This window comes from Fistularia commersonii, chromosome 16 (assembly GCF_037954325.1).
Source record: "Fistularia commersonii isolate RoL2024-O1a breed Wild chromosome 16, RoL_Fcom_v1.0, whole genome shotgun sequence".
In the NCBI taxonomy this organism is placed as follows: domain Eukaryota; kingdom Metazoa; phylum Chordata; class Actinopteri; order Syngnathiformes; family Fistulariidae; genus Fistularia; species Fistularia commersonii.
In genome coordinates, this window is record NC_141299.1 from 18,286,059 (window position 1) to 18,312,499 (window position 26,441).

The 26,441-nt window shown below is 50.6% G+C and overlaps 2 protein-coding genes across 2 annotated transcripts; both read left to right on the forward strand.

Moving 5' to 3' along the window:
- The first annotated feature begins 1,048 nt into the window (after window positions 1–1,048).
- Window positions 1,049–21,806, forward strand: myo1f (myosin IF). Its single transcript, XM_086162257.1, has 29 exons — window positions 1,049–1,354; window positions 1,455–1,636; window positions 3,734–3,862; window positions 4,367–4,456; window positions 4,537–4,631; window positions 4,963–5,050; window positions 5,790–5,879; window positions 7,189–7,320; window positions 7,445–7,579; window positions 8,863–8,995; window positions 9,801–9,997; window positions 11,109–11,189; window positions 11,299–11,385; window positions 11,474–11,560; window positions 13,097–13,264; window positions 13,396–13,481; window positions 13,564–13,645; window positions 13,731–13,837; window positions 13,912–14,010; window positions 14,107–14,251; window positions 15,583–15,697; window positions 15,784–15,953; window positions 16,142–16,287; window positions 19,259–19,405; window positions 19,497–19,645; window positions 19,725–19,787; window positions 20,352–20,550; window positions 20,635–20,795; window positions 20,879–21,806. The coding sequence occupies exons 2-29, from the start codon at window positions 1,634–1,636 to the stop codon at window positions 20,953–20,955; spliced, it is 3,261 nt and encodes a 1,086-aa protein (XP_086018383.1). The 5' UTR covers window positions 1,049–1,354; window positions 1,455–1,633; the 3' UTR covers window positions 20,956–21,806.
- Window positions 21,807–23,063: 1,257 nt separating this feature from the next.
- Window positions 23,064–26,441, forward strand: acer1 (alkaline ceramidase 1). Its single transcript, XM_086162139.1, has 7 exons — window positions 23,064–23,099; window positions 23,686–23,826; window positions 23,998–24,112; window positions 25,097–25,235; window positions 25,548–25,685; window positions 25,762–25,899; window positions 25,983–26,441. The coding sequence occupies exons 2-7, from the start codon at window positions 23,734–23,736 to the stop codon at window positions 26,158–26,160; spliced, it is 801 nt and encodes a 266-aa protein (XP_086018265.1). The 5' UTR covers window positions 23,064–23,099; window positions 23,686–23,733; the 3' UTR covers window positions 26,161–26,441.

A 26,441-nucleotide genomic window follows, 5' to 3' on the forward strand; every position in this document is an offset into this window, starting at 1 on the left:
ACCTCCGCTCTTATAAGTTACCCTATGTTCCTGTTTTTTCTGGAAAAAGGTGTTCACTACAGCCATTTCCATCCTTTTTGCAAAATCTACCACCATCTGTCCCTCTGCATTCCTATCCTGGATACCAAATCTGCCCATCACTTCTTCATCCCCTCTATTGCCTTCACCTACATGTCCACTGAAGTGGCATAGCCACTAACAACATTGAGCATCACACCTTCACTTTCCAGCGACAATGACAGTATCGATAAATATGAGTATAAATAAAAGACAATTAAATGATAGCGAAAGACAATCATGAAAAATAGATGTCAAAATGACCAACAACAAGGATAGGAATAAACAGGATGCGAATGGAGTGGCACCCCCATATGGACGCATGCGACCATTCACGCATTCAAACACAGACAACCATGCACTCTCGTGCACGCCGGAGACATGCCAGGGTTCACCCTCTCATTCACATGTTCTGCAGGGACCTCCAACCTTTCACTCTCATTCACGTCATAGAGACATACAAGTCAAGAAGTCAAAGTCAACTTTATTGTCAATCCGGCCACAGGTTCACACGCACAGTGCATTGAGATAGCGTTACTCTAAGACCCACAGGGCAAAGGTACAAAAAATGATAAACATTTTGTCACAGAGAACAAACAATGACGACTTATGCTGAGGTAGATCTGGTTTAGGTTTGATTTTAAAAGTGACAGGAGTGCGAAGGTGCAGTTGCAAAGAAAAAAAGTGATGGCAGTGATAGCAAGTGCAGCTGCGTCAACAACTCGTTAGCTTCTCATTCGCCCGCCATTCAACCGTTCACCCAATCAAACATCATAGAGACAACCAACCGTTCACCTCCATCTCTGCCTCCAGTGAACCTCCTGCAGGGTTTGGACTCTTTGAGGAACCTGGAGGAACCCCACGCAGAACAGGGTGGCTCCGCACAGAAAGGGAACCCAACCGGGGACCAATCGGGGACCTTGTTGCCGCGAGGAGGAAGCGCTAACCGCTGCGCGAGGCCCTCCTGTCAGAAAACCTGCATCGGTTTTCAGGGGCGTTGGAAGTCAGCTGTCTTCCTGACAACACATCATGTGGTAACCACAGTCTGGGTGGAGCCGGCGGCCGACAACTGAAACACCATCATTTAGCAACCGGTCGAGGATAATAACCGTTTTTTACGCCCGCCGTCGTTGCCGTCAACACTCGACCGGCGTTTGCGACGCCCGATGGATTGACTGATCGTGCCGCTCCTTTTTCGACCCGCCGTTAAACGCAGTTATCAAGTTTGGGTCCCCGGGTTGATCTCTGTGGCGACGAATGCGACGGAAATACAGAAGTGGTCTCTGCGAGCGCGGTGGTGAGTGTGTGCAATGATCTGTGTGTAAAATCTTCGAGCAGTTCTTGTTTCACTCTGCTACTCTGTGACAGTATGAGGAACAAGGTTTGTGCACTTGCAGTCGATGCCTTGTAGGTCACCGGCTGCCGTCAGCTGCCGACCCCGCCGTGCGATGGCTTCGTGAGGATCGTGGATCTTGAGATTTCACCCGACAAACACTCTCACAAACACGAGCGAGCGAGCGCTCTTTGGACGTCGGACCCCCGAGGCTGGACCAGGAGAGCCTAAGACTTTGGAACGATGGTAGAGTACCGCACCTTCTTTCTTCACAATCTCCTCGGTCGGACAGTCAGCAAAGCCTCTCTGTGTTTTCATGTTGTTTTTTTTGGTGCCCGACATCAAATGACATATCAAAAATGAATCTCTTCATCGGCGCCGAACGCCCCGAGCGACAGCGGGGCCAGTTTCCTCAATTCCAGGATGTGCACTTTCACCTGGACTGCTTTGGGCGGCGGCGGCACACCTTGATTCAGATTCTGACCTCTGCACATATGTGTACACATCAAGTGTACATGTATGCTTGCAGGCCGCGGGCGTGTTAAAAAAACAAGTTAAAAAAGGGACGCCAACGAGATTCGAGGGTTTCACAAGAGGCAGTGATGAGGAGGAAGTGGATGACGAGAAGCCTTGCAGTTTCTGTCATAACACTTCCTCCTCAGCCTCCTGTGCTGGAGGACTGCCTGCACCGAACCGTCCAACCACACCTCCTTCGTGCTCGACATGAACCCCAACAGATCTACTTGATTATTTCAACTCCATGATTTCATGATTATTATTATAATTATCCTGAACAGAGAGTCACCAGGCCGGCTGCAAAAAAAAAAACAAAACACCATGAGAACAATCTTGTGAAGCGCCGAGGTTTCAGAACCTTGGTTCTCTCGTGTCTGCTCAAAATGTCAAAGCGTCTCCAAGCTAAACGCCTGGTTTGCACTTATTTAACAGCATCGGTCGCGATCGACCGTTGGTTTGGTGCCCTGGAGTTTGGATTGGCTTGGATGGACACCGAAACAGAGCTCTGAGATGGGGACGTCCAACATTCTCAAGAGTTTAGGAGATTCTCCGGCCAGTTCTGAGAAGAAGCTCGAACCCACTTGATGAACTCAAGGCCCGTCGGCCAAATGTGGCCCGCTGCCTCATTTTCTGTGGCCGGCGAGAACGTCTCAGAGGGCTGATCGTCTTCAAATATAGTCAAACGGTTGAATTGACCATAAACTACATTTCCCACAATTGATGCCGATCGTGTTACCCGCCATTAGATCGCAGTGTGTCCACATCACTGTGGAACTGAGACATACGAATGATCCCTAAATGTCCAGGAAGAGAAACGTTGACGCGGACGGAAGGCGGTTTCAAGAAAGATGGGAAGGCCAGAACATGTTTGTGCTTTGAGGAGAAAAAGCTGTGTGTCTTTTGTGTTGTGAGGCGGCGTCGGTTGCCAAAGAGTCCAATCTTCGTCCGGTGAAAATGAGTTTGACGCTCCTGCTCTTAGATGATGGCTGCTGGTCATCTTTCAGCTTCTCTACATCTGGAGGGGTTTTCACAATGAGAGTTCTTTATTTGTTTCTTAAAACTTCTTCATTCGAGCTCATTTGTCGTGCATCAGCAAGGCCGACTCTGTATTTATAGACACACGAGTCATTTCTCAGAGAAGCGATGTTTTAGGGCTCGTCATGGCCGTGGATGATGTCGCTGCCTGTGCTTCTCTAAAATGCCCAAATTTGACCACAGACTAGTTTCGGCGACCCAGCGCCGGCTTCCTGTGATTGCAACCGCACTGGGTCACACTGTAGAACCTTCACTGTCTTTTCTACTTATTTTTGCAAGTTCAGTTGAATATGTGTGAATCTCATTTGACTCATACTGATATTTTTTGCCGGTTGACGGGTCGACGTGCTCGGCTGACGAGATCCAAAGCGTTTATTGTCACGTGTTCAGTGTAGAAACGTGTTTCCCTGAGCGGCAAAGTTCCTACTTTGCTGCCGCAGTCGCCTCCTCTTCCCCGTCTTCCTTCTCATTCTGCTCTTTTGAAAAATCTCAGTGTTCTGTAAAATGACCCGGTTTCGCCTTTTCCTCGAAAGGGACGACCGGTCTGAGGTCCAGTTGTCAGAAAAAAAACCAACGGGTTTTCTCGGAGAGGGGCTGGAAGTCTCTGTTGTGATTCGTTCAAAAAGCATAGATGTTGTTGTCGGCAGGTCGGACCTGAATTTCGACCGAGTAGCAATGAGAGAAGAACCGGCGAGACCTTCAGCCCGATGTGATTTCTCTCCCTCGTTATTCCCACCCTGCATTCATTCCCGCTGTTTCTCTCCACATTGGTTGTTTGCTTCGGTGGCCCAGGCCAAGTACCACTGGCAGAGTCAGAACGTCAAGCAAAGCGGAGTGGACGACATGGTGCTGTTGTCCAAGATCAATGAGGACGCCATCGTGGAAAACCTCAAAAAGAGATACATGGACGACTACATCTTCGTATCCTTCTAGCCGGCGGTCCGCCGCCCGCTTGCACTACCACTTGTAAAATATCCGTCATCATCCAAAGCCTGCTCCAAATTCTATCCAACTCACTCGCCAGGCCGTCTTGTCAACAAAGCGTGAGGACTCAGGCCTTCCTGTTGGCGGACGCTCATGTCAGTCCAACTTTCTGTTGCTGTTGTGTATTTGTGTCTTCAAAATGTCATATTTTTAGCGGCATGCTGGCACTTTCCATTTGGAGCAGGTCTGGAGCAGGCTCTGAGCAGGTCTGGAGCAGGCTCTGAGCAGGCTCTGAGCAGGTCTGGAGCAGGCTCTGAGCAGGTCTGGAGCAGGCTCTGAGCAGGCTCTGAGCCATGAATTCCAGAGAGCCGAGGTTCCCTGAATGAGCGTGGAAACGGCGCAGGACTCTCGGCCAGGCGTCCTCCTGCTTTGTTTTTGAAGGCTCATTCCGTCGCCGGCATCGGCTTTAAACGGCAGTCCCTCCTTATCCCGGCGGCTCAGACATACATCGGCCCGGTGCTGATTTCCGTGAATCCCTTCAAACAGATGCCGTATTTCACGGACAGAGAGGTGGAGCTTTACCAGGGGGCGGTGAGTGGACGGCTTCACGCCGACCTCCGGACGGTTCCTCCTCGCCCGCCGGTCCTCACAGGCGGCTTCTCCCTCCGCAGGCCCAGTACGAGAATCCGCCCCACGTTTACGCCTTGACCGATAACATGTACAGAAACATGATGATCGACGGAGAAAACCAGTGCGTGATCATCAGGTGAAAGGCCGCCGTCCGACACACTTCTTCTTCTTCTTCTGCCTCCCCTTTGGGCTTTCTTTTCCCTTCAGGGTCTCCACAGCCAGTCCACCTTCTTCCACACATCTTCTCTTTGGTCCAACTCCAGCGTCCGTCCACCCATGTACTCACGTCCCTCCTCTGTCCACCCGACCTTCTCCGCCCGGCTTCTCTCACCTTCTCTCCAAAACATCCAACATGTGCCGTCCCTCTGACGCACTCCTTCCTGATCCTTTCCGGACGCTTCCTACACACTCTTTCATTGAAAATCAGATGGTACGTCTTCCTCACGGTGTGTTTGCTGTCTGGGTAGCGGTGAAAGCGGAGCTGGCAAGACGGTCGCTGCCAAATACATCATGGGATACATTTCCAAGGTGTCTGGGGGAGGATCCAAAGTTCAAGTAAGGGGACTCCGGGACGGGGTGTGTGTGTGTGTGTGTGTGTGTGTGTGTGTGTGTGTGTGTGTGTGTGTGTGTGAGCTACAGTCAGCTTAATGGTCAGTGTCTCCTCATGTACAGGACATACAGATGAATCCAAAAGACATTTGTCACAATCTCATGGTGACATGAAATGAACAAAATATTAATAATAACAGAGTGAAAATTAGCATTCATTGATTTACTGTATTTTCCAGACTATTAGTTACTCTGGAGTACAAGTTGTACCGGCCAAAAAATCTATAATGAAGAAGAAAAAAAACATATAGAAGTCGCAGTGGACTAATAGTCGCAATTTTGGGGAGAATTTCATTTAAAAGAATCTGAGACCAAGAACAGCAAGTTCTAGAACATTAGAATTAGAATAACATTAGAATAAGTGTCTGCTATGTTTACGTAACATTTAACTGTTATTCACATAAACAACATAGCATAACAGGTTTATCAAACTGCATCTCACTCCAAACCACTAAATCCATTGAATTCCTCATAATAATAATAATAATAGTAATAATAATAAGAGAGTGCAAATGATCAGTAAAGGACACTGTGCCATTAAACAGTAAACAGGAAACAATGAGGTGCAGATACAGACTGATATTTGACAGTTTTTGTTATGTACAGTTTCGTGCAAAGCTCAGTAGGTCGTACCATATGGGTGTGTGTGTGTGTGTGTGTGTTCTAACCGTTTCCTTGTTTGCAGCATGTCAAAGACATCATCCTGCAGTCCAACCCGATGCTGGAGGCCTTTGGCAATGCTAAGACCGTCCGCAACAACAACTCCAGTCGCTTTGTGAGTAATGTCTTCACTTCTTGTTTTGTCGCTGCGCTGCGCTGGGCCTCTCAGCTTTATGCCACACGGAATTGAAACCCTCTGAGCGTTGACGTGGGCGCAAATCCATGTAAGGCGGGGGTGTCCAAACCTAATGCAAAGAGGGCCATATTTGGCCAGGTGAAAATGCGTGCGTGCCGACCGTTCAGCCCGACATTCTCTGAGGCGCCCGTGCTTTGGGCGGACGGTATCCAAAAAAAGGTATTTAAACGTCTTCAAATGTCCGTACCCCGGTGCTACGAGCCAGGGGAACATTAGCGAATACTTGCTTCTTCTCAGGACAAATTTTCCCCAGCATTTTCCTCACGCCGTCTGTGATATATTCAGCCTCAGTAAAAGGTTTGCAAGGCTCTGCAATCCTGGCTCGCCTTTGTGGTGTTTCATTAGATTTGCGGGTTAATAAAGCACCGCCGGGCCGTTAAAAGCCAGCTTCCTGGAGCTTCAATTTTTCGCCACGTTGGTTTCCAGTTAGCTTGCTGTAGTTTGTGTGCTTTGGTCTGGCGAGGCCTCTTCACCTTGAATTCCTTGCAAACAGCCACAGTCTCTTGACACGGTCGCTTCGTATTTCTCAGAAGAAATAATCGGATTTCCACGGGTCCTGAAAGCGGCAGCCGTCACCGTCAACTTTCCCTTTTTTTTTTTGTTTTTTATTTTTCCCATCATGTTTCAAAATGGGCTGGAAAGGATCACGCAATGTGACCCTTGTGACAAGGGTCAAGGTTTCCCAGCAGAGAAAATGGCCGCAGGCGTGCTGCTGGCCTTCGGTGAAATATAAAATAGCTTTACAGTGTTCAGAGTGTTTTATGCTGAGGTCGAGAGTGCTGGCGGACGCAAATCTGTGATTTGATGTCAGAGCCTTCGGGCCGATGTGAATTTGAACACGGGCCACATTTGGCCCGCGGGCCGGACTTTGGCCGCACCCGATGTATGATTCAGCCACAAGGAGGGTCGCAGCGCTCCAGGGTTGATTCACTGATTTCTGATTTGCCCTCGGCGGGTCGGCTGCAGGCGCTGACAAAACCTGTGAAGGAGCCACATCACAGCGCTCGGCCTGCGAGCGCGTGCAGGATATGGAACAAGTGCATCATCGTGAACAAGCTCGTGGTTTCCTGTTGGTGGCGCATTTCAATTTCAGTCTGAAGCTGCCCCGTGCAGGGGGGTCGGTATCTCACCAGAAGGGAAACATCGTGTTGAGACACCTTTTTGCACAAAGCGCAGACGTTCATTTAGGCGGCGAAAGATTTCTTGACAGATTGATGCTTCCTCACAGGGGAAGTACTTTGAGATCCAGTTCAGCCGAGGAGGGGAGCCGGACGGAGGCAAAATCTCAAACTTTCTGCTGGAGAAGTCGAGGGTGGTGAGCCAGAATGAGAACGAGAGGAACTTCCACATTTACTATCAGGTCTGACATGTGTCGCGCACACCCACGTGCACGATAGCAGTGAAACGACCCGATTCCCCGAATGTCTCCGAGCGCCGCGCACGCCATCGACCCGCTGCTCCTGACATGCAGTGTTGTCTTGCAGCTGATAGAGGGGGCCAGCGCTCAGCAAAAGGAGGGCCTGGGCATCATGACCCCGGACTACTACAACTACCTCAACCAGTCCGGCACCTACAAGGTGGACGGAACCAACGACAGCAAGGAATTCCACGAGACTATGGTACGTACACGGACACGTTGAATACTTTGGTTTTGTGCTAACAGTTGCTAGTGCTGGGGTTTTATATTATGATATCTATCAGATATGCACGGTAGAGCGGCGCAAGACATGTATGACAGCTGAAAGACAGTGGTGAGGTGTGCTAGAGGAGTTCAAGGTGGAGCTGGGTTTGCATCAGGGATCATCTTGCTGCCGGCAGCGGTGACGGACAGGCTGACAGATGAGGTTAGACGGAAACCTCCACGGAATATGAAGTCTGCAGATGATGTTTTCATCTATAGTGAGAGCAGGGAGCAGGAGGAGGAACATCTAGGGAGGTGGAAGTATAACCTTGAAAGGAGAGGAATGACGGTCAGCCTTTGCAAGACAGAATATACGCACGTACATGAGAAGAGGGTGGAGGATTTTAAGTACAGAGGGTCAACAGTCCAGGGAGGAGAGGAGGTGGAGAAACCGGTGCAAGAAGGACGGAACGAGCGCAGAAAAGCGTCAGGGGTGATAAAAGCATCGGTAAAGGAAGGGTGGCGAAGACGGGGGGGACGGCGGGCGTGGCGTCTGGTTCGGAGACGCTGAGGAGAAGACGGGATGCGGAGCTGCAGGTAGCAGAGGTGAAGATGTTGGAGGTTCCTCTCTGGAGGCGAAGGGAGGAGGATGGAGTCCATCGGCGAGACGGCGCATGTTAATGATCCGGAGATAAACGTCAGACCGAGATGGGTTGGACATGGACTGAGGAGGGATGGAGAAGATCCGGGTAGGAGCCACGCTGAGGCTGGAGCTGCCAGGCAGGAGGTCTGGAGGAAGACCTGAGGAAGACCTGAGGAAGACCTGAGGAAGAGCGGAGAGGAGAGGGTTAGATGGAGGCAGGTGATTGGCTGGGACGAAGCCCCAAGGTGCTGTCCTATAAGATCTAACTCTTGCTTCTTCCATATGAATCAAACAAAAAGGTTTTCCTTCATTTTGGTATAATTTAATATTTCCTACTGGAAACACCTTCCTTCCAAAGTCCAGCAGATGGCTTCGAGCAGCAGGCTAGTGGCGCTTTGGTGACGTGCTAACGGCTAATTCTACTTTGCAAAACTGTCAAAATGATTTGAATTGCATTATTCTTTGTCTTTTTTCATATTAAACACAAACGGACGTGGCTGCATCGACCAGCCGTCGCCTTCAGTGTATCTTACGGTGTTAAACTGCACCCGATTCAAAGCCGGTTTGACTTTCAACACACCAACACCCGTCATCAGGAACGCACCCTGAACGTCGTACGCGCCGCCATTTCCCCGCAGGAAGCCATGCAGGTGATCGGGATCCCCGGCAGCATCCAGGGGCAGGTGCTGCAGATCGTCGCCGGGATCCTCCATCTGGGGAACATCAGCTTCATCGAGGAGGGAAACTACGGGCAGGTGGAGAGCACCGACTGTGAGCAGCGCCGCCACACGCCTCTGCACAACAACCCCCACTGATGCACAAAATCATGACATATATATATTTTCCATATTTTATTTTTCTTTCCTTTTTATTTAATTTTACTGTTCGCTATTTCAGTCTTTCTTTCCAAAGACTTTTATTTTTGATTCTTCCCCACTTGACTATAGCAGGAGCTGCTTTCAGCCAAAAAGCAATTTCCCCTGGAGGATCGATAAAGTATTGGGATTCTGATTCAGCTTTGTGCTTTTTTGCAAACAAATTCACCCGGATCAGTTTGTGCGCATGTTTAATGACACGCGTAGATACCAAATAACTTAGAGATAAAATCGAATGGGATTGGTTTTTTTTCTCGGCTGCAAAAGTACCTTCCCGGCCGTGCATGAATCTGATAGTGACGGCTTTCACGTTGTTTGTTTCCGCCGTGCATTTCTGGTTATGAACCCCGAGGGCGCTCGGCGAGCCCACGCCGCCGCCGCCGTCGGCCCGGGCGATGCGTTGGAGATAATTGCCCGTCTTTGCCCCCTCAGGACGTCACCAATTTGAATCTCACCATGAGAAAAACCTTCCCGCGACCAAATTAGAACTTGTTTATTTTCTGCTGTGATAATTGCCCGGTGAATCTCTCTCGGCGGATAATTGGTGATTACAAGCCGGCTTGTAATTTCCCCGCGCTCCCGTCTCGGCGCGCCCCGTCCGGCACGTTTAACTTTGGGTTATCAAGCGCGCTCTCCTTCCACAAATTGCATTTAGTTTAATGCCGGTGACCATCTCAAAGCCGTCCTCTGTGGTCCTGCAGTGCTGGCCTTCCCCGCCTACCTGCTGGGCATCGACCCCGACCGTCTGCAGGACAAGCTGACCAGCCGTAAGATGGACTCCAAGTGGGGGGGGAAGTCCGAGTCCATCAACGTGACCCTGAACCAGGAGCAGGCCAACTACACCCGGGACGCCCTGGCCAAAGCCCTCTACACCCGCATCTTCGACTACTTGGTGGAGGTACAGTATACCTTGTTTTTCACGGGGGTTACGTTCCAAAAAGAACCCGTGATAGGCAAAATCTGTCAATTACAAACCTTCATTCATTTTTTTACAATTAATACACAGTTAATGCAGTCATGAATCCACAGAGCTGATGCAGACTCCATCCTTACCCTGGTCTGGTTGTGGACACTTGCAACCCTTTTTGCATCCTTATTAAAACTTCTTGCTGCCGTCGTCCTTATGTTTTTTCTTCCTTCTTTATGGAACAAACGGAGGATTCATTCATTCCATAACGCCGACCTACAGCCGCATAGCTTTTAGCTTCCCTTAGCATGTCCAGAAGTTTAACTTTATCTGCCATAGATAGCATCTTCCGCTGCCTTTTGGGCCCTTTTGTCGCTCCTCAGCGTTTTGTCAACATTATGGGTTTTAGAGAAACTCAAAATTGCAAGAGAATTTGCACGTACGTCATGTAAATTTGTCAAGCTGTTTTACGTACGTGTACATATTAAACTGCAACGTTATTGACGCACAGGTAGAGAAGAAGCGGGGTGACTTTTTAGTCAATCAGAATGCAGAACACAATGCAACATGCAAATCCAGGAAGTAGCGAAATCGTGAAAAGTAAACCGCGTTATAGCGAGGGATCACGTCCGACCTTCACCGCCTCACCCATTGGCATGTGTGTCACGTGTGTCACGTGTGTCACGTGTGTCACGTGTGTCGGGCCTCGTTGGTCCCGGCCCGTTCACGTCCTGCTTGTTTTTGTTGATTTCTGCCATTGCTACTGTTCCTCTGTTTGAGTTCCTTCTTGGTCTTCTTGTTTCGGTCGTCTATTTTCACCCATGCTTTTTTTTTTCTCCATTCTAGTTGTTCACTCTGCTGTCTATTTATTTGTGGACGTCTTTTGCTATCTTTTAATTCTCTTCTAATTGTCTCTCTATTCATATTTATATTCATATTTATTGTCACTGTTGCGCTGCTGTGACAAAAGACTGGGATCAATAAAGGTTTGTCTCATCTTATCTAACCTGAACTACAGCGGCAGCGAATAGAAACGAGTCTAAAGTCTTCGCGTCCGACACAGAAACATGGATTAAGAGCATGTTTTCGGTTTGTTTTCCAGGCCATCAATAAAGCCATCCAGAAACCACATGAAGAATTCAGCGTCGGAGTCCTGGACATTTATGGCTTCGAGATCTTCCAGGTACATCCTGGCGCGAGAAGCCCGACTCCCAACGCGCTGCAAACCCTCCCGCTGGCCTTTTGTCAACCGCGGCCATAACGAAGAGTGACGTTTCTTGTGCTCTTGACAGAAAAACGGCTTCGAGCAGTTTTGCATCAACTTCGTCAACGAGAAACTGCAGCAGATATTTATCGAGCTGACCCTCAAGGCCGAGCAGGTAGCGGACGATTCTCCCGGGACGGCCGACGCGCTCGGCGTTCCCGTCATCCGCCTTGACGCGTTCTCCTTCTATTTTCTGCTGCCAGGAGGAGTATGTCCAGGAGGGCATCAGGTGGACGCCCATTGAATACTTCAACAACAAGATTGTGTGCGACCTGATTGAAAATAAAGTGGTAAGCCGTCACCACTCGCGACAAGCTGCCGCCACCAGCGAAGCGCTTTCGGGTGACTTTCATGTCGGTCTCGCAGCTCGATGGACCAGGTTTTGGGGAGGCTGGCGGGGCAAAGAGAGGATTCGTCACGCTTCGAGGCCATCGGGTGGCTCGTTCATTATCGATAGGACTCGTATATAGCGCTCAGGGGCCACAGCCGGAGCTCTCGTCCAGCTGTGGCCAGTGGTCACGCACTCATTCTCACGTAGAGATGTGCCAACGGTGTATAACTGGTGTATAACTGGTGTATAACCGGCGTCTAACCGGCGTATAACCAGTGTATAACCGGCGTCTAACCGGCGTATAACCAGTGTATAACCGGCGTCTAACCGGCATATAACCGCTCGCCCTCTCACTCAAAAGTCATACTCGCCAGCGGCCCCAACCTTTTTTGTACCGCTTTTATGCATGAAAATGTTTCCCCGGTTTCCCGCTTTGAGGCGCTGGGGTTCAAATCATAAAAACTTTTGTTGGTTCACAGTATTTGATATGAATATGAACATTACACCTTATATTAGTCAATTACAATATGAAGTGCGGCAGGAAGGCGAAGGTGGAAACGGTAGTTTTTTCAGATAAGATCCGGAAGGTCGAATGAAAAAAGTATCCTTTGTACCAAGAAAGATTTTCTTTGCAGACCCGTAACGAATAGCATCCAACGGATTGCCGCTATACAAACGTGCAACCGTTCACTCCTTCATTCACAAGTCATGTAGACATGCAAGCATTGTCCGTCTCAGCCAAGGTCATGCAGAGGCGTCGGACATTCACCCTCTCATTCTCACACCCTAACGAGACCTTCGACCGCTCGCTCTCTCGTCCGTACAGAAATCTACAGCCGATCCCTGATTCGTTCACGTGTCACATAGAGACATACGACCACATACATACAACATACATGCTACATACGACCGTTCACCCTCTCGCTCACACAGCCGGCTGGTTCAGTGTCTCCAATGAGCTTCCTGCGTGTCTTCAGACCGTGGCCTCCGTTTTTCTCTTCACAAGAACCTGGTAGGTGGTCCCATCAGCAGCTGCGTACCTGCTGAGAAGCTCTCATGAGGACCTCTCATGTTCCTATTCAGCCAAAGATGGCTGCCTCCTTCCCCTCGCGGTGCAGCCGAGAGCTGGCGAGAATCCCCCTCCAAATAGTTTTATCACTATCCGTGACGTTACACGGGGCGTCTCCAAGAGGTTTGATGATGAATGCGTCAAATTTCTTAATATGCTGGTTTTCCTTCTTCATAACAAGGATTAGATGAGGTTTCTATCAGGTTTGAGTTCCTTTCTGCTGCTCGGTGAACGTCAGGTTGAGAGAAGGTCTACAGCTCATTTAGCTTTGACGGCGATTGCGGCGTGCGAGGTTGACCGAACAGCGCCTTCTGTTGCGGCGTCTTTTGTGCTTGAACTGCGACTCGATAGCCCAAAAAGATGCGACAGTCTGAATGGTACGCAATCATCCTGTGGAGTAAATTAGGAGCCCCGGTGTCCTTTCAGAACCCGCCCGGTGTGATGAGCGTGCTGGATGATGTGTGCGCCACCATGTATGCCAAAGGGGAGGGTGCGGACGGCACCCTGCTGCAGAAACTGCAGGCCGCCGTGGGAACCCACGAGCATTTCAACAGCTGGAACTCCGGCTTCGTCATACATCATTACGCCGGCAAGGTAGAAGGCCCGACTCCAAGTAATTAGTGCAAATGACTCTCCGGCGGCAACAGAAAAAAAACACATCATCGATCCAGAATGTGCTCAGCATACAAGTATAGCTCCGGGTATGACCTCTCCTTTCACATCAGGTGTCCTATGACGTCAACGGCTTTTGCGAGAGAAACCGTGACGTGCTCTTCACCGACCTGATCGAGCTCATGCAGAGCAGCGAATAGTGAGTCCCGTGCGCATTTGGTTTTTCCGCGTATCGCCGTTGATTTCACGGGAGGGGTTTTCTCCGACTCCTGTTTCCGCAGCGACTTCATACGCAGCCTCTTCCCCGAGAACCTCAACACGGATAAGAAAAGCAGGCCGACCACGGCCAGCTCCAAGATCAAGGTGACCATTTTCGCCCGATGCTCTCGGTTCGAACGACGACGACACTTTGGTTCTAGCAGATCTTCTCCGTCGATGTGTCCGACAGAGACAAGCCAACGATCTGGTGAACACGCTGATGAAGTGCACGCCCCACTACATCCGCTGCATCAAACCCAACGAGACGAAGAGACCCAAAGACTGGGAGGAGAGCAGGTCAGTGGCGGCGCCGTCGCGTCGCTCACCCGACGAACATCTTGACGAGGTCACGGAGTTCCGTCTGTCCGCAGGGTCAAGCACCAGGTGGAGTACCTGGGACTCCGGGAAAACATACGAGTGCGGCGGGCCGGCTTCGCGTACCGCAGAGTTTTCACCAAATTTCTCCAAAGGTGACTTTTTCCCGCAAGAATCCAGACGCGCGCGTTCGATTCGCCGAAGCCGAGAGCGACTTTCATGTGGTTTCCGTGCGCTTGCGTCGGACCCAGGTACGCCATCCTGACCTCCGAGACGTGGCCGTGCTGGAGAGGCCCAGAGCAGCAGGGCGTCCTCCACCTCCTGCGCTCTGTCAACATGGACAACGATCAGTACCAGATGGGACGGACGAAGGTTTTCGTCAAAAATCCTGAATCGGTAACGAAAATATGTTTGGTTTGTATTTTCTCTCGCCGGAGTGGATCTTCATTCCCTGGAATATGACCTGAAAAATAGTTCATTTAGGAATATTTTTGTGGGCGGTACGGCGGCGCCGTGGTCAGCGCTTCGCCTCAGCTAGAAGGTCGGTGGGTCTGCTTGGATTTCCACAGGAGTTCCACTCTTGTCTCCGTGTTCTCCAATGTTCTCCGGGTTCCTCCCGCGGCGTGAAAACATGCTGGGGTTCACTGATGACCCTTTACTGGTGGAGGCTGACTTGTTGGTCGCCTCCATCTTGATGAGCCTGCAGCCGCCCTGTGACGCCGCCGCAGGCTGACAGGTTGAATGAATGAACGTTGTGTCAGCGGGGGGGCAAACGTGAGTGTTGCGTCTCCTTTAGGCTTTTCCCTTCAGGGTCTCCGCAGAGGATCAACCTTGTCCTTCTCCATCTTGTCCTTCTCTGGATCCTCCTCTCTCACACCAACTACCTTCATATCCTCTCTCATGACATCCATATGTCTTCTCTTTGGTCCGATTCCAGCATCTGTCTACCGATATACTCACTCTCCCTCCTCTGTCCATGATCCAACCATCTCTGACCTTCTCTCCAAAACATCTACCATCTGTCGTCCCTCTGATGGACTCATTCCTGATCCTCTCCATCCTGGTCCTTCACAAAGAGAACCTCAGCATCTTCATCTCTGCACCTCCAGCTCTGCCTGCTGCCTTCTGGTCGTTGTCACTGTTGTTTCTAACACTAATGACTGTTTAAAAAATCCATCCATCCATCCAGTCAATTTCAGGGCCACATTCTCAGACTCACTCATTCGGGGCAGTTTTCAGTTTTCCCAATTTTCTTCCAACGAACCCGCTGCATGTTTTTGTCCAGTGGGAGGAACCCGGAGAACCCGTAGGAACCCCCGCAGACACGGGGAGAACCTGCAAGCGCCACACCGAAGGGTCCCCTTGTAGAAATCCAACCGGGGTGGTTTGAAAAATCCAGCTTTGGCACCGACGTGCAGCTATTTTGATTCCTTTCTCCGGCGGTGTGCGTGCACACCTGCAGCCGAGGCTCACCGATGTAACTGGCAACGGACCGGTATGTTCGGCCACTTCGATAAAGGTCAATTTAAACGTGAAAAGAACCGGCGTGCACTATCTTCTGCAGAAGCCAATATTTCTGTATCTTTCTCTAATATCAACACGCATTTTCTGAATCGCATCCAAAATAGCGCCTTATCGGCTGAGCTCGCCAAACCGGTCAGTTTAAAATCTGCAAACATAGGTGGCGTGGAAATAGCGGATGAACCGGCACGTTGCTCGTTCCTCAGCTGTTCCTGCTGGAGGAGATGAGGGAGAGGAAGTTCGACACGTTCGCCAGGATCATCCAGAAGGCCTGGAGAAGATACATCGCCAGGAAGAAATGCGAGCAGATGAGGGAGGAGGGTGAGTCACGAAGACCTCCGCTCGCTTCCCGGACGAGTTCCCGTTTCACAAAGCCGTTCTCTCCGGGCGTCGGTTCCTCCCCGCAGCCTCCGACATCCTCTACAACTCCAAAGAGCGAAGGAAAAACAGCATCAACAGGAACTTTGTGGGAGACTACCTGGGCCTGGAGCAGAGGCCCGAGCTCAGGCGCTTCCTGGCCAAGAGGGAGAGGATCGACTTCGCCGATTCCGTCAACAAGTTTGACCGCAGATTCAAGGTGAAGTCCGTCTTCTGTTTTCTCCGACGGCTCCCCTCGCGTCTCGGAATCGGACGCCGGCTTTTTGCGCGCGAGCGACGTGGACGCCAGAAGTCAGCGGGAGACCGCTTCCCCTTCAGAACGGTCGGCGGTTCTCCTTTCGGGGCCGACTCACGGTTCTCCTTTCTTTTTGGATTTCCGCACCGCAGTCCATCAAGAGAGACCTGATACTGACGGCGAAGGGCATCTACCTGATCGGCCGGGAGAAGGTGAAGAAAGGACCGGAGAAGGGGCAGATCAAGGAGGCGCTGAAACGGAAACTGGACTTTGAGAGCATCGGCGGGGTTTCTCTCAGGTCTGTCCATCACACGTTGAGCATTTGCACCTTTTTACACGAGATCTTCTTCTTCGGCACATCTGTTCGCTGCCGCTTCTTCTCCTCTCCCCGCGTCCATAAACCTCCAGCCTGGCAGATCCGACCTCGGCGTCCTTCTGCCCGTCTCTCCTCTGTCGTCCATCTCGGTCGGACCTTTTCCTCGTAACGACCAAACGCGAGCCGTCAAAGTCGAAGCCAGTCGTTGTCAGTTTCCCTGCACGTCCTGCACGTACGGAGGGACGCTGGAGGTTCTCGCAATCCCACGGCCACAGGAACAAAATAATAATCATAGAGTGCAAATGAATTAAAAAACAGTGACGTGCACTGAGATAAAATATAAGGCAGGGGTCGGGAACCTTTTTGACTGGGAGAGCCATAAAAGCCAAATATTTCTAAATATATTTCGTCGAGAGCCATATAATATTTCTAACGTATAATAAATTAAATATGTCTTACTTTTAATGCGACCTCTGGTGCTGCATGGATTCGTTCGAAGTGCCGCTTTATATTTGACCCTTCCATCCATGCAATTTTATCACAGCGTATGAGAAATACCGCAGATCCAAATGCAAATTCCTCGGTCCAGCAGCCTGGAACGCACGGTAATCATCGTTTTTTTCTCTTTTCGCCATCTTCTCTGTTACGAGGGTTAACGCAAATAAACTAGTTGTCTATCTAAGAGAAGAACAACTTAGATCCATCTGATCCATTTCTTCACCTGTACAACGACCCGGACGCGCTCGGAAGCCAACGCTTTCTGACCCCTAAAATTTATCTTCAAAACTAATTTCTGTTTACTTTATAATGACACAGCATTATGAAGAAATATCACAAGTATTTTAAAATCAGTTCTAAACTGATTTTCTTCTTTTCAACTCGAAAATGTGTGGGAGCCACAAATGCCGTCCCCAGAAGAGCCATACATGGTTCCTGACCGCTGCTAGAAGGTAGAAAGCACACGCAGATACAAACTCCCGCTGAGCTGAAAAGATGGCTGACATTTGAAATGTTAGAAAACGTGTCATTAGAATACAGAGACGAGCGGCAGAAGTTTCCTTGTGCAGAAGTTCTGTAAGTGATCCCATAATAGCAGGTGGTACCAAAGCAGCACGGTGTTTATTCTGAAAAATAATGGTAATATTGCCACATATCGTCAGAGTTGCGATGTGTTGCCAGAATCCTCCTGCTGGACTCCTTCCTGTCCTCCTGGCTCCCGAAGACAAACCTCCACATCTTCTCCTCTGCACCTCTGAACCAGACACCATGGCTGCTCGCAACGCCGTCTTTCACCTTCGAAACTAGAATCATCATCAGAATCAGAATATTTGTTGCTGCAGCTCCTTCGCACAGAGTGCAGATGAAAAATCTCCTTTGGGCTTTCTTTTCCCTTCAGGGTCTCCACAGCCAATCCACCTTCTCCATCTCACCCTGTTCTCTCTCACACCGACTACCTTCTCATCCTCTCTCGCCTCGTCCACACATCTTCTCTTTGGTCTGACCTTCTCTCCAAACATCTAACTGATGGACTCCTTCCTGATCCTCTCCATCCTGGTGGCTCCCAAAGAGAAGCTCAGCTTGTCAGTGTTTGTAGATCATCTCACCACCGTCTTCCTGTCCTTCTGGCTGATGTTCTTCTATCTCTCTTTTCTCCACCCGTTCCAACCTGCAGGAACCTGTTTCTTGACCTCGTTTCTACGTTCTTTATATCTCTTTTAAATCCTTTAAAAATTAAGGGCATTAAAAGTATATACAAGTTAAATTTAAGTACATGAGTATAATTCTAGGTTATTGCACGACAAGTTATTGCAAATAAGGAAACTCTTTCACATGATAATAAGGGTTTCTATTATGAGGCTTTACACTAGACGGACCCTTCACACACACACACACACACACACACACACACACACACACACACACACACACACACACACACTGTGGGCGGCGGAGCTGGGATGCCGGGTGCCCACCGGTCCAGCAGGAGCAGTTTGGGTTCTTCATCTGGTGTGAGGACACCTCAGCATGCAGGCAGGAGTGCCGGGAATCGAAGCGCCAACCTTCCCTTTCCACATTTGGCCCGCGAGCCTCATTTTCTGTGGCCCGTGAGAACGTCTCGAAAGGTCCGATGGTCTTTGAATAAATAAGTCAAACGCGCGCTTCGACCATAAACTACATTTCCCACAATTGATGCCGATCACGTGACCCGCCATTAGATCGCAGCGCGTCCGCGTCGATGTGGAAGTGAGAAACACAAATGATCCCTAAATGTCCAGGAAGAGAAAAGTTGACGCAGATGGAAGGCGGTTTCAAGAAAGATGGGAAGGCCGAGACGTGTTTGTGCTTCGAGGAGAAAAAGCCGCTTGTCTTTTGTGTCGGGAGGCGGCGGCGGGCGTCAGAGTCCAATTTACACCCAAACACGGAGCTAAGTATGCTAACGTTAGCCTTCCAGAACAACAACAAAGTGTCCGAGAATTGAAAGGCCAGATGTTTAATTTGTTACAGTATTAAATTCAGAGTTGTTTAACATAGTCATTCCATTTATTTGACATTACATTTAGTTCCATTGGAGGTGTAACCGTTCCACGTGGCCCTTGGAGGGCAACCGTGAAGCTGCCGTGGCCCTCAGAGAAAAGGAGGAACTCCCGCTCCACCAGCTGAGACACATCATAATACTTGGAATAGAAAATCATTTCAATTTTGAATGTACCTTAGTGCAGCTCTGATGGACATATGAGCAGGTGACGTCATCGTTTAGATCCTGAACGGTGACTCCACTTTGAAACTTTAGAACGCGACCTTCCATATTGTCTCACTTCTGCCTTTTTAATGTGATTGTATCGTCATTATAGCAAGATTCTCCTGTTGCTTTGGAGGAAAATGGGACGGATGTTCTCTCAGTCCGTCCAGCGCCGCTCGCTGACCTTCAGACCCGTGTTTTTACGCTTTGCAGCACAAGACAGGATGATTTCTTCATCCTGCACGAGGCCCAGTACGACAGCCTGCTGGAGTCCACCTTCAAAACCGAGTTCCTCAGCCTGCTATCTAAACGCTTCGAGGAGGTCACCAAGAGGAAACTGACAATATCCTTCACTGACAGGTAGACAACACACACACACACACACACACACACACACACACAGGCATTAATTTGCGCATAGATTCACACACACATGCTCTCTGTGATCTAGACTGGAGTTCAGAGTGAAGAAGGAGGGCTGGGGCGGCGGAGGCTCCAGGCTGGTGGTGTTTCAGAGCGGACAAGGAGACCTGGCCCAGCTCAAGCCTGCCGGGAAGACCCTGACCATCTCCATCGGGAGCGGCCTGCCCAAGTCCTCCAGTGAGATTCCCCCAAAAAAGATTACAAATACAAACGCGCCTTCAAATCATTTGAACGCAATCTTGCTTTTCATTCCCAGAGCCGACCAGGACGAGCGCGGCCCATCCTTACGGAGGAGGGAGGAACCACAAGGCCAGCAGAGGTACCGGAGTGCATCTCGGTGTCTTCTCAGGGGTTTGGGCTTCCTCCTCGCGGCCAGAAGGCGGCCGGCTGGATCGGACGGGACAAGATAACACGTTTATCCGCTTTTACAAGCGTAAACAATGATCGATCTCTAGATGAATGAGTGAATGAGTCAGTGGTCGAATGAGACAGCGAATCAAAGTCAGCTAGATTCTCAATTTCCCCGCGAGCGCCGGACGTACGAGAAGACGACGATCGCGCGAATGAAGTCAAACGCTGGAGCGCATCGGTAAACATGGAATTATAGGGTATAAAGTGCAGATACAAGCGTCCGGTGAGCTGGAAAGGTGACGGACCTTTGAGGGCAGGAAGACCGAAGTGTAGAAAAGTGGCTGATTTGATCATTTTTTTGGTCCATTTTGGTACAAAAGGTCGGTCAGGTTAGATGTCGATACGTGATGTGCGAACGGCCGCGCGTTTCATCCCAGCGAGTCTTGTCACAGTCTGGTTCGAGTCTTCTCACAGTCTTGCTGGAGTCTTCTCACAGTCTTGCTCGGGTCTCCCGGGCTTCCCGTCTCTCCAGCGCACCAGAACGGCTCCATGTTCTCCAGGGCGTCGCCCTCGCAATCCAACATCATGTATTCGGCCCCTGAAAAGCACAGCCGTCCTCCCGGCGTCCTGCCCAAGCTGGGCTCCCAGAAGGCTGCCAGACCTCCGGCCAACAACCAGCATCCCAAGGGGAACATGGACTTCCTCAACGTTCCCGACGGGGGCATGTCAGGGTGAGGAGGATCCCGGCAGAACGTCCGCGGTGTCGTTCGCCGTTGCGCTTTGTCACCTTCCCTGTGTGTCTGGTGCCGTGGCAGGAAGCGGAGGAAATCGAGCGTCGGGCATCGACCGCCGCCGGCCCCCAAGCCGCGGCCGTGCCCTCAGGGCCCGCGCTGCAGGGCGCTCTATCAGTACATCGGCCAGGACGCCGACGAGATCAGCTTCGAGGCCAACGACGTCTTTGACCTTCTGAAGGAAGGTGCGTGGCGGCGGGCCGGGGGAGCGCCGCGTCGGGAGGACAGAACGGCGATGTTCACCTTCTCTGTGCTGTTTCCCCTGCAGACCCCTCGGGCTGGTGGACGGGGAGGATCGGAGGAAGGCAAGGTCTATTTCCAGGGAACTACGTGGAAAAGATTTAACCGGGACGTGACGTTATATATGTGTCATATGTTGAAAGCGCCACAAATTGCCGGCCGGCCGCTAAAAAGAGCGCGTGAATTGTTTACGGTGGATCCGAAGGCGTGGGCGTTGAGGTTGAAGCTCTCTGACACCCGAGCTCCTGCGCGCCGTCCGGCTTCACCCCGATTGTCATGGTAGCTGGAAGTGCAGACGGACGCTCAAGTTTCTCCTCCATTGTTTTCTCTGACACTTTTCAACAACCTGGCGACCAGATCTTTGCTCCTCTCTCTCCGGAAATCGCTGACCGAGAATATCCTGCGGGTTCCTGGCGTCCGCGGCGCCCGTGGGACGGTTCTCCGGACCGACGTCCCCATATCACCGACGACTCCCCGTCCTGTGAGACGTGGAAATTTCCACCGTAACCACGACGCCTGAAGCCTCTTAGCAGGCGCAATGTTCTCCACGTGAACTTAACGCGTTCAAAATATCCTTCTTACCGTGAGCCGGCAGGTGTTTTTCTTTTTTCGGGTTGGGGGGTCTTTTCTCGTTATGGTCGATCTTTGTAATATAAGGTGATTTTTCTGGCTGGTCTGACAAACTACGCGTTGAATTAAAATGGATGACATTTTCTTGTGACTCTCAATCAAAATGCTCCTGAAAAAAATTCATATGGAGAGATTACCATAAATAAAGACCAGTCTAAATGTAAACACACACACACACACACACACACACACACACACACACACACACATTTCTGCCTCGGAGCTTATCGCTGCATTATTGAATACATGGAGGGTTTGTCAATTCCACAGAATGTGATTGGTTTGTTTTTCATTCATTTTTCTGATTAAATGTTTGAATATGAACTGCATCATCTCTTCTCTACCTGCCGCTTTGGCGTTTGTTTCATGAAAAGAAAATTGGGTTTGACCTGCGGATGTTTCATGGTTGGATTTGGCAGCGCGGCGGCGCGGCGGTTAGCGCTCCTGCCTGGCAGAGAGAAGGTCCCCGGTGGGATTGGGTGTGACGTCTCCATGTTCTCCTCTCATGAAGTTCCTCTGGGTTCTCCGGGTTCCTCCCAGGGTCCGGAAACATGACGGGGTTCACCGGAGACCCTCAGTCAACCACACCTGTGAACGGGTGAACGCTGGCGAGTCTCTAAATGGGAACGAGAGAGTGAAAGGTTTGACGTGTGAATGAATGAGTGAATGGTTTTGGTAAATGGAATGAGAGCCGACGGTCGTCTGGCTTGATATGATGTGAATAACTGAGTGAATGTTTAATTCCTGGCAGCTTCATTGTGATTGGAGCTTTGGTTAAAAGCGTCTTCCAAATGTAATGTGACGTGTGAACGAATGAGTGAACGGGTCACAAGTCTGAAGCGAATTGCTGAATATTTTAGGTCTCTATCTTATTCACTGATCTATATCTTTATCAGTATCTCCGTGCACATACAGATGTAAACATCTTGTTGATCAAACACGTCCAGGGTTTTGCGGCACGAAACCAAAACGATGAGCAGCATTTAAACATCTTGTCCGCTGTGCTTCCCACGGCCGAGCTGCACCCTCGCAGGCACCGACCCAATCTTCATTTATACTTTTAATAACTCGGTGGCCGAGTCCTTGCGAGGAATGCGACCGGGTGATGTCCCCACAACGTGATGAACACTGAACACACACACACACACACACACACACACACACACACACACAGCAGGCAGTGGTGACCTGGCGCGTTGAGGCAGACGGACCGGTTGAGCCTCCTTCCCAGGGCAGACCCGAGGTGCTACAGGTGGGTTCAGGCCTGGTGCTCCTTCATCTGATCTGCTGATGCAGTGACGTCCGACGGCCCGTTTGTTTGTTCTTTGAAGCAAAACAAAGTGCAGCGCGCCCGCCAACGGAGGGAAACCGTTATTTGACTCATGTTACGCTTGACAACGCTTGTTATTTTCACCACCACAAAAGAGAAAAGGGACGCACGGGCAAACCTTACAAGAAGAAAGCGGTGCGTCACGGATGTGGCGTTCTACCGTCTCCGCTGACGTCGCAGGCCGGCACGACAGGACTGGGAGCGTCACGGGGATCCACCCTTTAGAAATCCACCCTTTAGAAATCCACCCGGAGCTGAGAAGCAGCAGCAGACGGCGGCGGCGTGGGAGGTGAGTGGCGCTCTTTCTTCTGAAGAGCCGCCCGCAAACCTGTTTTATTCAATCTGATTTTCAACTTTTTACAAGAAACGACAGGAATATTCCCACCCAGCCGGTGAGGTTTTGGATATGTTTGCATTTATAACCAGACTTAAGAAGGCCGTCGGATGGCGATATCAGCCTCATAGGACAGAAGATGCCATCAGTTCTCCAGCTGACTCCAAACTTTGATTTTGATCAGCTGATGAAAACAAACGAAAAAAAAAACAAAACAGATCGGGTCTTTGTTTCGGCGGCCTTTTCATTTTACACGTTTTGATCATTTGTGGCTCGTGGTCAGAAAGAGAGCGAGGTTGTTTATCCTTCTCCATATTTAGAGGAGTAATCCCTCGCTGGGAAGGGCGCGAGGTCGCATTTGAATGTAACTCAGGAGAAGCCGAAGCTGCTGATTTCCATAAACCACAGACAGAGGCGCCGTCGCTGGATAGTTATTCTGCCGCCGTGGAAAAAGTGGCCAAGCCACCAGAGGTCACCGCCCTGCCAGAGGTCACCTTCCTGTCAGAGGTCACCTCTGACAGGAAGGTGACCTCCCCACCAGAGGTCACCTCCTTCCCTCTGCCTCGCAGGTGTGTGTTCCGGCGAAAGGATGGCGCACGTTTTCGCCTACGAGAGTTCAGAGGTGGACTGGTGCGAGGACAACTACAGGCATTCGGAGCATGTGGCGGAGTATTTCAACACCGTGAGACTTTCTATTTTTTGATGTATTTTCATTGGGAGATAGAATTAGCGCGTGCTTGGAGGAGCGTCATCCGTCCACGGCGGCGTCGAAAGTCACCGAACGCTTACGAAGGACAAACCACGGGATTTATTTCAAATAAACGGACGGCTTGTTTGTTTGCTTTTCCTGCAGGTGAGCAGCTTTGTTTTCTTCATCGTATCTCCCATCATGCTCTACCTCCTGCACCCGTACGCCAGAGAGAGGAACCTGGCGGTCCACCTGGTCTGGATCATGATGATCTTTGTCGGTCGGTTCTTTTCTTTTCCCACCCGTTGGTGTGAAGTTTGTTTACTTCACTTTGATGCTAATTGGCTACTAAGCTAGTTCTAGACAAAGTTGCGCGAGAGCAATCTGGGTCTCAGAAGGGCAGCGACTTCATATCAGCAACGCTCGTAAGTTTTCATAAACCTCGTAAGCCGATAATAGACAAACTGGTACACTTACTGTATGGTTCGGAGAACAAGCCCCCGAGGACCACTTTCATAATAGCGATAACTCGAGTTTTTCAAAACCCGTGTGCGCTAGTGATACACACAGTTGTACAGCTACAGCATGAGTCCAAGAATAAGACCCGAGGGACCGGCCTCATATTAGCAATCGCTGGAGTTTTCAAAAACCATGTAAGCTAGTTATACACAAAGTTGTACAAGTACAGTGCGGCTCCCAGAATAGCCCCCTCATATGGGCTACAATCTTGAATTTTCTAAAACCATGTCAGCTAAAAAAAAGACAAACTTGTATACCTACAGTACGGCTCCCGGAACAAGTCCCTGGGGGCCACTTTCATATTAGCAATAACTTCGGTTTTCAAAAACCATGTGAGCTAGTTATAGACAAAGTTGTACAACTGCAGTGTGGCTCTCAGGCGAGGCTCCCCTGGACCCCCTTCATATTAGTCGTGAGTTTTCAAACTCTTTGAAAGCAAGCTGTACTCAACTACAGTATGGGTACAAGAATAGGTCCCTGAGGACCACCTTCATATTGGCAATAATCCGGAGTCAGAGAGACAACAGCAAATAAACCCATCCCTTTATTTGAGAGATCAAAACGGCAGCTCGGTGACCGAGGGGAGTTTGAAATGTTGATTGCCGCCACAGTAAAAGCACTTCAGAGGAGATTAAAAGGGCGAGGGTCTCAAAATACCGCATAGATAGGCCTTCAAGAGACGAGAGAAGGTGTCAGGCAACCGTGCTGCTGCGTACATGAACATGCTAACTCTTGTGTCCCGCAGGACTTTTCTCCGCCTACTTCCACATGACTCTCAGCTTTGTCGGGCAGATGCTCGATGAGCTGTCCATCCTTTGGGTGTTGGCGACAGGATACGCCGTATGGTTCCCCCGCAAACTCTTCCCTGCTTACATAAAGGACAGGTGAATCGCCGTGGGTCTGATTACGGAGACGGACGTGGAGATATGGGATCGATGAAGGTGTCTGTCGACGTCCGGCGAATGCCTCCGGTGACCTTTGTTCCAGAGGGACTCCTTCATATTGCGCTCCTTTCCTCCCGCGAGACAGGGGGGCGGGGCTTCGGCCTTTTTAAATATTCAAAATCTTAACGGCGGCTTGGACGGATGAGTTGAATTTTGTTGAGCGCCCAAATTGCCACACCCGGCCCGGCTCACCTGCCATTAATCCCCATCCTGTCCGTGCTCGGCGGCCTGACCACTCCTCTTGTTCCTCAGGGCCGCGTTCTCCAGGCTGGTCCTGGTGCTCACCCTCATCACCACGGCGTCCTCCTTCGTCAAACCCGTGGCCAATGCCTACGCGCTCAACTGCATGGGCCTCCACCTCATCTACACTCTGGCCGTCGAGATGAGAAGGTACGAGAGCCTCGACGTTTCCCTCGTATTTCCGAGCGCCGATCTCGATGAGCGCCGACCCTGACCGTCCTTTCAGCTGCGCGGACCGGAAGGCGTCGCGGCTGGCCAGGCTGGCGGTGGCTTTGTGGGTGCTGGCCGTCTCCTGCTGGATTAGCGACCGCTTTGGCTGCGGCTTCTGGCAGAGGCTGAACTTCTGCTACCTGCACGGTATCTGGTACGTCCCGGCTGCGGCGTTTCCCTTTCTTCGGCTTCTTCGGCCCACGTGGCGTGAACCGATCCGTTGCACGCGTCTTCCAGGCACGTCCTCATCGTGGTGGCGGTGGCGTACGGGAGCACCCTGGTGGCCTACCTAGACGCCAACTACGAGATACCGCACTCGCAACCCGGACTGCGGTACTGGCCTTGTGACCGCTGGGCGGTCGGTTTGCCTCACATCGTCCTGAAGGGAGAAACCAAAACACGGAAACGGTGCTGAAGAATGTCGGTCGAGGTCGCGGTCGCCGACGAATCTGTCAAAGTGGGTTGATCCAAACCGCTACTAACGGAGCAGCTTCAATACGGCCACCATGAAACCTCTGCATTTGACCATCATATCGAGGAAACAATCGCAAATTAAAAGCTACATGTTATATTTGACACGTTTGACTCGGTGCAGAATTCCACGGAGCCTCCAGAGGCCAAGAGCTAAACCTGATATCGGCTCCGTTAGCGAGCTAAATGTACACACTTTGACCGAATTATTGTGAAAATCAAGTT